The 13,861-nt window shown below is 53.3% G+C and overlaps 1 protein-coding gene across 11 annotated transcripts in view; it reads left to right on the top strand.

Moving 5' to 3' along the window:
- Myo18a (myosin XVIIIA) overlaps positions 1-13,364 on the top strand; it is a 106,370-nt gene extending 93,006 nt beyond the window's left edge. For 6 of the 11 annotated variants that reach the window (XM_085829796.1, XM_085829794.1, XM_085829797.1 and 3 more), the window contains 6 exons: positions 944-1,129; positions 1,479-1,618; positions 2,408-2,452; positions 5,481-5,603; positions 6,774-8,083; positions 12,610-12,701. In XM_085829796.1, the coding sequence (XP_085685922.1) occupies positions 944-1,129; positions 1,479-1,618; positions 2,408-2,452; positions 5,481-5,603; positions 6,774-8,079 (1,800 nt within the window). In that variant the 3' untranslated portion in view covers positions 8,080-8,083; positions 12,610-12,701. Of the gene's footprint in view, positions 1-943; positions 1,130-1,478; positions 1,619-2,407; positions 2,453-5,480; positions 5,604-6,773; positions 8,084-12,609 lie in introns of all 11 variants that reach the window. The other 5 variants (XM_085829803.1, XM_085829801.1, XM_085829800.1 and 2 more) reach the window with 2 other exon arrangements.
- The last annotated feature ends 497 nt before the right edge of the window (positions 13,365-13,861 follow it).

The raw sequence follows: 13,861 nt of genomic DNA, 5'->3' as shown, positions 1-13,861 counted from the left end.
AGAGTCTCTGCAGTAACAGTCACCCCAGCCTTTCCTCTTCCAAAGACCCCTGCAGAGATGCAGGTGTCATCTTCCCCCTGGAAGGACAGCAAAGCTCAGAGACTAGGGAGTCAGATCAGCTGGCTAACCCTACATGGAAGGAGACCTGAGTTTGCTCAGAGCTTATGTAAAAAGCCAGATGCAGTGGTACTTTCTTATAATCCCGGAACTGAGGAGTAAAGACAGGAGGATTACCAGGGCTAGGTGGGCAGACAGATAGACAGCCTAATTGGTGAGCTCCAGGTCTTAATGAGAGACCATATCTCAAAGGACAAGATGGATGCTACCTAAGGAATAATACAGGTTGACTTTTTTTTTTTTTTTTTTTTTTTTGATTTTTCGAGACAGGGTTTTTCTGTGTAGCCCTGGCTGTCCTGGAACTCACTCTGTAGACCAGGCTGGCCTCGAACTCAGAAATCCACCTGCCTCTACCTCCCAAGTACTGTGATTAAAGGCATGCGCCACCACACCTGGCTCCAGGTTGACTTTTTAAAAAAAGATTTTATATGTGTGTGTGTGTGTGTGTGTGTGTGTGTGTACTCTGTAGCTGTCTTCAGACACACCAAACTAGGGCATCAGATCTCATTACAGATGGTTGTAAGCCACCATGTGGTTGCTGGGAATTGAATTCATGACCTCTGGAAGAGCAGTCAGTGCTCTTAACCACTGAGCCATCTCCCAGCCCTAGGCTGGCTTCTGTTCTACATTCATGTAGAACCTACACACACACACACAGGAAGACAGAACAGACGGGGTGGAGGTGGGTTAAACGTAAGTAAACCTCTAGCATCCTTTAGCCATAGCTGAGTTGGGGCTTGGCCAGACTTCCTGGTCCAGACCCTGCCCACATCCTACCTGGCTGACATCCTACCTGCCGGTCTTTCCTCTCAACCTGCTCACCCAGAGCCTGGCCAGTCGGCTCAAAGAAACTATGGAGAAGCTGACTGAGGAACGGGACCAGCGCGCTGCAGCTGAGAACCGTGAGAAGGAGCAGAACAAGAGGCTCCAGCGACAGCTTCGTGACACCAAGGAGGAGATGAGCGAGCTCGCCAGGAAGGAAGCCGAGGCTAGCCGCAAGAAACATGAACTGGTAATGTCCTGCTCTTCATAGGTCCCAAGCTGGAGGCCTGCTAAGAACACACCCACCCCACCCTGGGCTGTGTGGGGTCATTTCAGTCCCCAAGTCCTATTAAGTATATACTTACCTCACCATGGGTTCTGGTAGGGGACAGTTCAGTCCTGACAGGCAAGTCAGGGTGACCCCACAAGGTGAAGCCAAGCCCTGCCAGCCAACCCAGTAGCCCTTGAATAGAGAAGCCTTTGGAGGCTTAGAGGAGCACCAGAGTGGCTCCTGCCTGCCAGGGAGTGACTTGCTGCAGGCTCCTTCGAAGATGCTAGGGGACATTGTGGCCCTCCTGTACACTAGAACCCCCTCCTAGGAGATGGACCTGGAGAGCCTGGAAGCCGCTAACCAAAGCCTGCAAGCCGACCTAAAGCTGGCGTTCAAACGCATTGGGGACTTGCAAGCTGCCATTGAGGATGAGATGGAAAGTGATGAGAACGAGGACCTCATCAACAGGTAAGGGGCGGAGTCTGTGGCATTTCCTGCAGGGCCCAGGCCCTCTCAAGCAGCAGAATCAGGCCCCAAGCGACATGCAACCCCTGACACCCCTCAACCAAGCTACCATATCATCTTGCCAGTGCTAGACCCAGGTGGGAAAGGTGGTTGGGGGGTGGGGTGGGGGTGTCCACCATCCTCTACTCCTGTGCTCTCCTTCCCAGGCCCCCCATAGACCAAGCTCTGGTGTTGCCTGTTCCCCGTGAGTTATCTCCCCGTTTAGCTGCATTTCCGTTGGCGCCTGCCCTACTCTAGGGAGAGCAGAGATTTAAGGGCTGTGGTGCCTTGTTACTTGTGCTAGAGATTTTCTCGCATAAAACCCACCCAGGGAATGGTTTTGGAGAACGAGAGAGATTTGTAGTCCTAGGCTGAACAGAAAGCCACAAATCCAGAGGGCAGGCAGTGTGGGGGTGGGGCTGGAACTTTAGGTAGATCCCAGAGGCTCCCCACTTCCTGCCTCAGGGTCAGGTCCCTTCCCATGCCCAGGGTGGGGTGGGGCGGGGCGGGGCAGGGCGGGGGAGGGCAGGGCAGGCAGCCCAGGAACCTTGCTCCTTTGGGATGAGTGCTGGCAGTGAATGAGGCCTGGTTCTGAGGATTCTGTTGCTCCCTTGTACCTGATCTCAGCCAGCCAGAGATGGCCATTCACTGAAGAAAGGGGAGCCTTGGATGGGGATACTCCTCAGGATGTCCCTGGATGTCCCTGTCGGCTTCTTGTGGCCCCTTTGCCCACTATTTTCTTTCTGTTTCCAGTTTGCAGGACATGGTGACAAAATATCAGAAAAAAAAGAATAAACTGTGAGGACCAGAGCCATGTGCTCTTTGCCTCTCCCCATGGGTGTCTAACTATCCCTAACACAGGGCTTCCTGCCAGGGGCCCCTGCCGCATGCTGCATGCAGACACAGCCTCCTCACACTCTCTCATGCTAACACTGCTGACTGTCCTTAGGCTGGGGTGGAAGGACCGGCTGGCAGTGAAGTGTGTTCCTAGAAGACTAGACTGATCCTCATAGCCCGGGTAGCCAGGATGGGGCTTTATTGCCTAAGTCCCAGCTTCTCCTCTCTGGGATCCAAGTGTGCCAACCACCCTGGCCTGTCTCTCTGGAGGTCGAGCAGTCAGGCTACATCAGTCTACACCCTTGGGCTCTTGGAACCCAAGCTGCCCGAAAGGGACGGATATGTGTGTTTTGTGTTTAAGGTCTGTTATCTTCCTTAGGCAGATGAGGGGCATCTCACAGCTGCTCCTTTGGAGAAAGCATTCAGGCAGCTAAGCTCTGCCCTGGTAGGGAGAGGAGACAGCGGGGTTGTGTTTACTTGCTCCCTGGGGGTACCTCGGGCAGAGGTGGTAGAGAACACACATCTGTGTTGGTATGCCTGTCAGGTGGTGGGAGACTCAGGACATCTGCCCTTCTCTGTTCCCTCTTCCTGGTGGGGGAGCTGGAAAATGGTGTAGATATGCAGGCTTCAGGCAGATTTGCTGATCCTCTGTCAGGTTCGACAGGGTTGCTTTTGGAAGTTGTTTTTTCAGCATGGCACTGAATTTCCTGCCTGGCAGGCCTCCTCCCCTGGCCAGGATGGGCTGGCGGCCGTGCAAAGGACTCCAGGAGAGCTAATGATAAATGTAATAGTGTGTAACAGTGATAGAGGGCCGCTGGAGCCCGGTTGTCACACACAATTAATATCCCCTGCCGTTCTGTCTCCGTTTGTTTGTTCCCCCGTGATTCGGCTCCCAGTTAACTAATAGCACATGAGCCCGGACATAAATTGTATTTGACGCGAGGTTTAATTCCGACCATTTAAAATTTCAACTGCCCCCTGAGCCTGCCTGCCCCTGGAGTTTGTTTACGGGCCTGATTATTTAAGGAAGAGAACTTGAACATTGTCTGGATTCTTACAACTAAACAGAAGGTGAGGGTAGGCATGCTAGCTTCTCAGACCACTGACGACTCTGAATGTCAGGAATGAAATTCATATTCTGGGCCTCAATCTGTCCCTAGTGTGTTCCATCCTGCCACTCTTGGGCAGAAGGAACTCTGAGGGCTGATAAAGTGTGCATTGAAGATCATATTCTAAAGCATAGTCAGGCACACAGACCCCCCCCACACACACACACAAGCGCACACACTCACACACACCAGCATGCACTCAAAGCAGGTGCATGAGAACGTGCAATTCTAAGCAGGTTCCACTGATAGCAGAGAGGCTCTGTCCTCAGCAGCTCCAACTTATCGAGCGAGCATGCTAAGGCGGGCAGAAAAATAATGTTTCGATTTACTTAGAGATACAGTTGTTATTGCCATAACCTTAATGAAAGCAGTAAACAGTGCAGTATTAAGGGAGATTTATACAGAAACACTTTTAACATGTAGACATAGATTTTGCGATGCATACAGCACCTCCTTTCTAAAGCCAATCAATATGGTTATGAACGGCGGTGATAAATTACAGGCTCTGAAGCTACAGAGGGAGGTTTTTTGCACGGGTGTATAAATCAGGTAGTATTGGCGTTCCATGGGACCCATGCACCACAGTAAATCTGCCAGGCTCGAATGGGCACAGAGCTTGCATTAGTGGTTTGGGGGCTGCCTGCTAAACTCCTGTTTACCCGGGGCATCGGCAGGCCTCGCCTCTGTTATAATTCTGTATTTGACGGAAGCTCATAAAATATGCCTCTTTGTTCCCCTTCCCCATGTGCGTGGCTCTCTCATGGTCCCTAGAACTGTGGTTTCCTCTGATGCGTGTATATGTGTATGCGCACACTCATGTGCATGCCTGTGCATACATGTGTGTGCCCGTGTGGCTATTTATTCAAGAATATAATTCAGGACCAGGGCCGCTCTTGTTGATACAGATGAAAGGAAATTTACATCAAGGAGAAATCTTAGCCTATCCACAGCAGGGGAATTTAGGGAGTAGACATTTTGCAGAATTTGCAAAGCGCTTGCACTCAGAAACCATCTCCGTGCCCCCGCTGCTTCATGGGGGGGTCACCATGACTCTAGCCTCAAAATTAGACTCTTTGAGGCTTTCTTGCAGGTCCTGAGGGTCAGCCTATCCAGCAATGGCAGTGGGGAGCAGGGACTGGCGGTTGCCTGAGGGAGGGATGAGGAGACCCAGGTTCAAGTCAACCTGAGGTCATGTGGTAGGTCATGAGGTCATAGGACCTGTTTCTGTCCTATGTCTAGCAACCCGGCTTTTATAATGAAGACAGAAAGTGGTGGTAGTTGTAGCCACAGTCTGAGGCATGCACACATACACACACACACACACACATACACACACACATACACGTATGAATGTATATGTGTATGTGGATACATGTATGTGGGTGGATATGAGTGTGCTTCAGCGCATGTGTGGAAGTTAGAGAACATCATATGGCTCCTAGGGATTGAACTCAAGCCATCTTGCTTTGTGGCAAGTGCCGTTATGCACTGAATCATCTTGTCAGCCCGAGACTTCTTTTTAACCGGGAGCCATTAGGCTAGAATGGCTAAGTGGATGGCCTGCCTATCCTTTTCATCTAGTCGGCCAGCTGAGTAGCTTGTCACTCATAACTGGGTTGGAACAGTTGGTGCCCCCATTCTCCTCAGGATCTTCTTAGTGACTGTCACACAGTGTGGTCTGCCGAGCGAGGGGATGGGCACCTTGTGGGTGGCGTGCTCACTCTAACCTTTCTCTTCTCCCCGACTCACTGATGCGCATGCCACCTGCACCCCAACCTGGCCCAAGATGCGCCCTGCCCCCTTCTTGCTCTCCATCCCGGCCAGTGAGTGATTCTCACTTGCCCAGTCTTGCCTACCCTTTGTGCTCCTCGCCCTAACAGTGAGGGGGACTCAGATGTGGACTCAGAGCTGGAGGACCGGGTCGACGGGGTCAAGTCCTGGTTGTCAAAGAACAAGGGACCTTCTAAGGCACCTTCTGACGATGGCAGCTTGAAGAGTTCCAGGTGAGCACTAGGCCTCCAGCAGGGAGGAGAGGTCACCTCAGCCACCGGTCATGGGTAGACAGTGTCACGGCACCAAGGGTGCAACCCTCAGGCCACGAGTGCTCTCTCCTGGCCTGTGGAAAGCACACAGAACTGTCCCGTGTTTGGGTGTGGGCGCCTGTGTAGGCTTAACCACATCCCACCTACTGGGTCAGCAACCATCTAACTGTTGGTACCTTTGAAATCGAGACTTGGTTGGGGCACTGGGGATTCTGAGTCCTAGAGGCCTGCACAGACAACCCTGGTCAGCTTTGGCTCTCTGGCCTCCATAGAGCGGCCACCCATCCATTCCCAGAGAGCCAGTGTGCTTCCTCCCTTCTCTCCTTGCTCTCTCCTCCTTCTGTGCTCCTCAGTGCCCACCCTCAGGGCTGCCTGCTAGTCTCGGAGGCCTGGGGGTTTGCTCTCCTGTTTTCTGGCCGATCATAACCTGATCACACAGTCAGCTGCTTCTAGAAGCCAGGGCTCCCACTTTGGGTCCATCGCTGGCCTAGTCCCTGCACCCCCACACACACACATCCACACACAGAGTTCCTTGCTGCCTTCCCCACCTCTCCAGAGACAGGCTGGATAGGAAAAGTGATCTCTCTCCTTCTTTTCCAACCACCCCAGACCCCTTCCCCCAAGTCCAGCCCCTCACCACTGGTACCCAGCGGCCCCCTGTAATTGGTTTAATTTATTCGACCAAACAACATTTTGTTATTGCAGATAATGGTGCGTCCCCGCCCCACTGCCGTTCACCACAGTGTGGCACAAGGCTCCAGGTAGTTGACAATGAAATAAATTGAACTAAACGTTTTAGAGGGGGAAAAGTGATGAAATAGAACAATAGTCTAATTTACATGACATTCTCCATGAAGCTATTTTCACTGACGCAAATTATTTTGCTTCATTTCCTTGGATGCTCTTGCTACGGCTCTGCCAGGGCTGTGCCGGTTTCTCCTCCTTCCTCCCTCCCCCGTGTCTTTATTTTTGTTAATATTCTCTCTCTCTCTCTCTCTCTCTCTCTCTCTCTCTCTCTCTCTCTCTCTCTCTCTTCCTCCTCTTCCTCCTCCTCCTCCTCCTCCCCATTCCCCATTCTCCTGTCGTTCACTCGCTCTGGGTCTCTTCTCCTGGGCCTCCCTTCCCACTCAGGACGGCTCTCAACAGCCTCCCTAAGGAGGGCAAGGGGCCAGAGGAGAGACCCTCCTCTGTACTCAGCTCCCTCAGCTACCGCAAGAGGCTCACCCTGAAGGACTCCATCGGGGGCACTGGAGACCAGGACTCGCTCCTCACCACCCTGAGTGAGCGTGCCACCTCCCCTGAAAGGCCGCCCAGGAAGGCCCGTGGGGGCCCCAGGGAGGAACCTGACCAGGCCCAGGGCAGGAGGTGCGAGGAGCTGGACGATTGTAGCTCCATCTTCTCAGGGGTTGGGAGCCGCCCTGGCCGGGGTCTGGAGAAGCGCTGGGGCTCAGACTTTGACAGATCCTCAACAGTCTCTGCCCCAGTCAGCCGAGCCTCCTCAGCCACACGTGGCTCCGGGGAGGATAGGGCTCGCTCCTCGCTGAGCTTCTCACTGTCAGGCTCACCCAGCTCCCGCCGCCGTAGCACATCCAGGCTCGATAGCTTGTCAAGCGCCATAAGCCCTTCCTGGAACCGGGCCTCAGGCCTGGGTCGGGAGAGCCCTGACTCCAGGCTATCCCTCGGCCAGAGCTGCCTGGATGAGTGGGATGATGGAGCCAGCATGGCCCTCAGTGAGGCACACTCACAGTTCAGCCATCCATCACTGGCCCGGAGCCTGTCTGTGCCACCCCAGCCACGAGGCTCTTCCTCAGCCTCAGCCTCTGTCACTGAGGGCTCCAGCGTCCGACCTGTCAGCCGCCACTCCTACCTTGATCCAGACCTGGAGGCTGCCATTAACGAGGTCTTGAGCTACAAGCCTGTGCCGTTCCAGCGGAGCAGGCTGGAGCCTGACTCTGAGGATGATGACCGGAAGAGCATCCAAAGTGCCCGGAGCGCACAGTTGGAGCACCCAGAGAGGGGCAGCAGCATCCGCCGCTCTGCCTCTGCCGCAGATGTCTCTTCCCGCAGTGGCCGCAAAAGCCGGAGCAAGCATAGGAGCAAACGGAGCAGCCCCAGCCCCAGCTCCAGCTCCAGCTCGAGCTCCTCCAGCTCAGAAGGTTCCTCTGCGCACAAGCGGCGGCGGAAAGGGCGCTCTCGGAAGAGCAAGAAGAAATCCAAATCAAGAAGAAAGAAAACAGAGAGTGAATCTGAGTCCTCGTCATCATCCAGTGGCTCCACCGTCTCCGGCCATAGCCGCTCCAGTGTGAAAAAGGGCCCAACCACAGACGTCGAGGAAGCGGGGCAAACTCCAAGACGGTCAAAGAAGGAAGAGAAGCAGCGAAAGAAAGAGGTTGACAGCCTGATGATGCGGTACCTGTACCGACCAGAGAGTGACTAGCGCAGTAGGTGACGCCTGGCCTGGCCTGGTGTGGAGTGCAGCATGGTGTGTCCCACCCTTTGTGAACTAACGTGCTCCCCGCCCCTCCAAACACCACCTCAGGCTCCCCTACAACCTCTTGGGCCTCAGAGAGCCTCCTTGCTCCCACATGAGCTCTGAGCCCAGTCAGCTGACTTTGCTGATGTTGGATGAGAGCTCCCACCTCACCCTGAGCCTCCCAGGCTGTGTTTTTGGAACTAATCTTCCCTATAACATCATAACAAACGTCCGATCAGTTCTTTTTCATAAAAAGTTAGGGTTCAGAGAGATTAAGATACACAACTGGCACGTAAGGCTACCAGGAGCTAATGGGGTCTGTTTTACCTTTAACCTTAACTGGCTCTCCATAGGCTACATGCAGAGCATGTAGCTGACGTATACATGTCACCGTGTCACTGACACCCACATCAGAGCGTCCATGCAACAGAATGGACCCAGAAAAGGATCCTAGCTGATGGGATACCTCGGCTGTGAACTCTGATGAGGCACTTTGCTCTCTGCTCTCCCCTGTGCTAGCTACCTCCCTAGCATGGATCTGGAGCTGCAGCCTACACGGAGCCACACCCTACAGTAGACCCAGGAGACACCTGCCGCCTCCCCAGCCCTCCTACCCACACTCGGCCCACGTGTGGGCGTCACCTCAGCTCTGCTCATCTTGTAGAGTTCTAATGAATAGAAATTAGCAGTTGCTGAGTGACAGCCCCCTCCCTGCTCTCCTGCCTCCCCCAGCTCCTCTCCCCGTGGGGATATGGGGACGTGGGGAGGAGATGTAACAGTCAGACCCTGTGCCCACACCTTCAACAGAGAGAGGCAGAGCCTGAATCACTGGAACCCCATTGTTGCCAGTTTCCCTGGTGGGCGGTGACATTTTGAGTCACCCCTGTTGTGAGATGGTGGGAAGCATTTTCAGCACACGGACATGCTTGCTGCTTCCCAGAAGGCACAACCCCACCTGGGGTCCCACATTTGTTTCCCAGATGTGAACTAATACACCTGTTGCATGCTTGTGCCATGGGGCATCTGGTGAAAGGGGAAGTTGGCTTTTGTCCGTCTGGAACCGGGAGGCACAGAGGGGAAGTGACTGAGAAGTGGGAGTATATGGAGATGGAGCTTGGATCCAGCCCTGGCTTATGGCTGCTCCGGCCCAAGCTAGACCACTCCTTGGTCTCCGCGCTGCTCTGTTGCTTCCCCTGCCCCTGCACACCGCCCCCCTCCACGGTTTCAGGGTACTCAAGGGAGAGCAGGGAGTCTGTGGCCTTTGTTAGTTCCATTGGGAGGAAAGATAGGAGTCAAAATATTTGGTCAATGATTTTAGTCTCCTAAAGGTTTAGCCTTGCTAAAGACCCTGCACCCCAGGTTGAGTCAGTTTGGTGGGTGGAAGAGGAGGTGTAGACACAAAGAAGACCAGGCGCCTCTGTAGCTCTTCCCAGAAGGAAGCAATTGCCTTGCTGAGCAATCCCAGACTGACCAGTGACGAGCAGACTGTACCTGAATCCCTCTAGCGTCCAGTCATATTTCACAGTGATTAAGACAGAAAGCCCTGTTTCTGCAGCCCCCCTCTCACCCACAGTTCAGTTGCCTTTGTCTACGGAAAAGAGCCAACTGGTCCCGAAACCCTGTACTGTGCCACTATGAGACTTGGAGTTAGTGATGGTAAAGTGGTCTCAACTAGAGCCTGCCCTACTTCCGTGAAGTGTGTGGGGTAGGCAGTGAGGGATGCCGTGCAAAGGCAGAAGGTGGGGTAGAGCCCCACCTAGGGTTAAGGATCTGTGAAGAATTCCAAAACACAAAATACAGTGTTGTCACCCTGGGCTTTCCCAGCAGGCATTAGCTTGTGTATCAAATTGTTTGTGACAGCACAGAGCAGGAGACACCGGCTTGTGGGGAAGGAAAGCTTTTTAAACAATTTAGTTAAAATGTTCCAATTGCCAGCCCCGACTCCTGCTCTGGGGACAGGGAGCTGCCTGCTGTTGGCCCTACTGATGGTGGTAGCAGTAAAAGCAGATATGGAGACCGGCCAGAGAGAGCTCAAGAAAGATTGCAAGGGGTCTTGCAGCTCCTCAGCCCAGGGAAGAGTGAAAGACAGGGTTTGCCACATGCTTGGTTGTCTCTGCTTCTCCGAGGTGTCTTTAGAGCAACCTGACCGCTGTTTATCTGGGCATCTGGAATGTGGGAATGGAGTCTGTGAGAAGAGATGAAGGATGGAAGCATCATAGGGCTGTGCCCCATTTATACCCAGACCCCCAGCCCAGGGCATCTGCTCATGCCCTCTGTTCACAGAATAACCCCACTGTGTGTCCTCAAAGCCAGGCATTCCTTAGCTAGAAAGCAAACCTTTAGCACAGGGGGTACGGAAATTCCATGTTAAGAAAACAAGCAGCCCCCACTAATTCAGGATCCAAACAAGCCCAAGGCTAATGACCTCCATTTTTTTCTGTGTTACATAGTTAGTACTGAGCTTTATAATTTTGTCCTGGAGATGCTGTGAGGCCTTAAGTGCTTCTGGCCCATCAGAATAAGACTCATTTATGTTCAGTCTAGTTTGTATTAAGTGTGTTTTGTGCTATTCTGATTCCTTTAAAAATGGTAATTCATTCATGAGAAATACGATAACTATTAACCAGACTGCCCCGTTGCTGAGCCATTTTGCATAATTGAGCATATATTTTCCCAGACTCTTCCCTTCCGCCAGGGACACGGAGACCTGTCTTTACATACCCTAGCTGCTCCCCGGCCGGCAGGAGACGTTAGGTTTGGTCTTGTTTTCTTCTTGTCTAATCTAGTGGCAGGAGTGCTCGAAGGCTGAGGTTCAGTTCAGGTTTAGGTGTTGGCTGTGACCTTGGGCAAGGTGCTTCCTTCTTCCATTTGAGGCAGCTCTTTCATTATGCGATACTGGAGGAATAAGACAGAACAGTGAGTCCAAGGTAGTAGTTCTCAGCCTTCCTAATGCTGCGACCCTTAATACAGTTTCTCATGTTAGGATGACCCCAAACATAACATTATTTCACTGCTGCTTCATAACTGTAATGTTGCTACTGTTATGAATCGTAATGTCAATATCTGATATGCAGGATATTTGATATGTGACCCCAAAGGGTCATCCAAGGGGCTCGGGCAGTGCGTCCGACAGGAGGACTTTTGGTGGAACCTTTACCTCTGCACCTCCACTGCCACCTCCAGGGAAACCTAAACTGCTGTCTGCTCCCTCATCTTACTTTAAAGATTTATTTATTTATTTTATATAGCTGTATTGATGGTTGTGAGCCACCATGTGGTTGCTGGGATTTGAACTCAGGACCTTCGAAAAAGCAGTCAATGTTCTTAACCACTGAGCCATCTCTCCAGCTCCTCATCTTACTTTAAAAGGACCAGTAAAGGGGCACTCTCAGGTTTCTAGTTCAGAATATAGTAGACCTAGCAATTGTTTTTTTTTTTTTTTTTTTTTGGTTTTTCGAGACAGGGTTTCTCTGTGTAGCCCTGGCTGTCCTGGCACTCACTTTGTAGACCAGGCTGGCCTCGAACTCAGAAATCCGCCTGCCTCTGCCTCCCGAGTGCTGGGATTAAAGGCGTGCGCCACCACGCCCGGCAAGACCTAGCAATTGTTGACACTCACCTTGTCCAAGTAGGAGGTCACCAGGACCTGTATCCCTTGTCTCTTGGAACACAGGCACCCCCAGGTACAAAGCTGGGGCCAGGGAACCAGTAGAGGTAATGCTGTGTTGGGCTGTGTCTTCTCCAGGGACATTAGACTGTACTGCATGGGCTTAAGGACAGTGGGGACAGGAGGAGGCTCTGGGAAAGAATGAGAATGGATGGAGCCAGAGAATGTAGTCCTGTCTGCTCTGTTGGATGTTACAGTCCTTCTCCCTCCAGGGGATCATACTTCTTCATATCTTTGGAGGGACAGCCTTCCAGAGCCAGGGACCCGATTGAAGATGCCAAGGAGATGTTAAGGACCCCTCCCATTGGCCCATCCTCAAACAGGTCCTGCCAGCCTCTGTCCCGAGCCTCCGTTCCTTTTCCAGTAGAGGATGCCATGGTCAAGGACTGAAGTCTTCCAGGCCCAGGGAAACCCTGATTAGGGGAAATAGATCAGACCTGGGGTCCTGCCAGGAGTAATCTACCTGTGAGTTTCCTCCTTGGACAGGTTGTAGTCAAGTAGTCACCTGCCTCAAACCTTCATCCGTGTGCTCTGTGGACTGCTTGTATGGGAGCAAGGGAGTTGAAAACTCCGAGTCCCAGGGTTCCTCCCTCAGGACTCAGTCCAAGCTTCTCAGGGGAAGGAGACAGGAATGCACTTCTTAGGCTCATGGAAGCCTGGCCCTTGCTGCCACCAGCCTTCCCATCATGATAGTCTGAAAAGCTTACCAACTGCAAACTCTGTGCTCCTTTGGACCCTGGAGCATTTGGGTCTTAGAGTGCTTGAGCAGAGCTCCGTGGCCCAGAGTAGAAGTGTTCTTTGGCCCTGACCCTGTCCCTCTCTCCCTGCAGCCCAACCAGCCACTGGAAGCCACTGGCCCCTGACCCATCGGATGATGAGCACGATCCTGTGGACAGCATCTCCAGACCCCGGTTCTCCCACAGCTATCTGAGTGACAGCGACACAGAGGCCAAGCTGACAGAGACCAATGCATAGCCTGGGATGGCTCATGGCTCTCCCACCCCACAGCCTCTCCCAGGATAGAGGGGTACCACTGCCCCCACCTGACTGCCGATCTGCATGGAAAACACCTCGGCTTTCTGTCAGGGGGACTTTCCAGGCTGTGGGCGTCTGACAGCTCCACGCGGCAGAGGTGGGGGAAGCAGAGTCTCCAAAGAGAACTTCTGCTCTTGCCTCTGAACGCCATGCTCTTAGCTCCCGCTCTGGGCCACTATGGACCATGTCAGGTGGCCTGGCACTCCATGGAGCCGGTGGTGGACCTCCATCTCAGCCTCCTGCTCAGGGATGGTGGATAGGTTACCTGCTGGACCGCTCGAAGTCGCTGGGCCCCATGGGAAAGAGTCAGGAGGGAGCAGTGATGCCTCCCCTCTGCTGGGGTGAGGGCTTTCTCTTCTCAGTGCCTGCTGTCTTTTTACTGTTTAATTTAAATACCCAAACCTCCATGCAGCTGCATCCCTGAGAGTGGGAGGGGCTGCCGCTGCAGCTGGGACCTGTGGGATGCCTTGGGAATCTCCCCTCCATCTTCACTTCTCCAGAGGCCCTTTTCTCCTGCAGCCTGCTGCCAGGGGACAGCGGTGAGCAGAGCCGGGGGGGGGGGGGGGGGGGGGGGGGCTGGTTCTTTGGAGGCAGGGTGGGGAGAATGGCAGCTGGGTGCTTCTGGCTTGGACCGAGCCAGCCTCCTTAGAGTATTAAGTGCAATGAGCAGTTATTCAAGAGCTGATCTCTTCCACCTGCACCCACCCGCGGCTTCCAGCACTGCCTGCCCCTGACCGTATTATAGCGGGGCCGCCCATTCGGCGCTGAGGACCTGTGGTGGGCACAGTGGAAGGTAGATGTTTTGGTCTGTTTATCAGACTGGAGTCCTAACCCTTTGTCATCTTTCTTCTGCTCATAACCCTGTCCCCGCACACTCACCCCAGACCCAGCAACAAGTGGTCCTCTGTTACTTCTCGGTTATTTACCATAAGGCTCATCCGACCTTTCCACCGGATCTGGGGCCCAAAGGCAGTACCTGGTGCTGGACCCGTTTGCCATCCCCCTTCCCTTCTGCCATTGCTTTGTACTCATCGGGCTGTGCTCTCC

This window comes from Mus caroli, unplaced genomic scaffold (genome assembly GCF_978045245.1).
Source record: "Mus caroli unplaced genomic scaffold, Mus_caroli_1 scaffold_13, whole genome shotgun sequence".
Classification (NCBI taxonomy): Eukaryota; Metazoa; Chordata; class Mammalia; order Rodentia; family Muridae; genus Mus; species Mus caroli.
The sequence above is the reverse complement of the archived record's forward strand: the minus strand, read 5'-3'. Positions and strand labels throughout refer to the sequence as shown.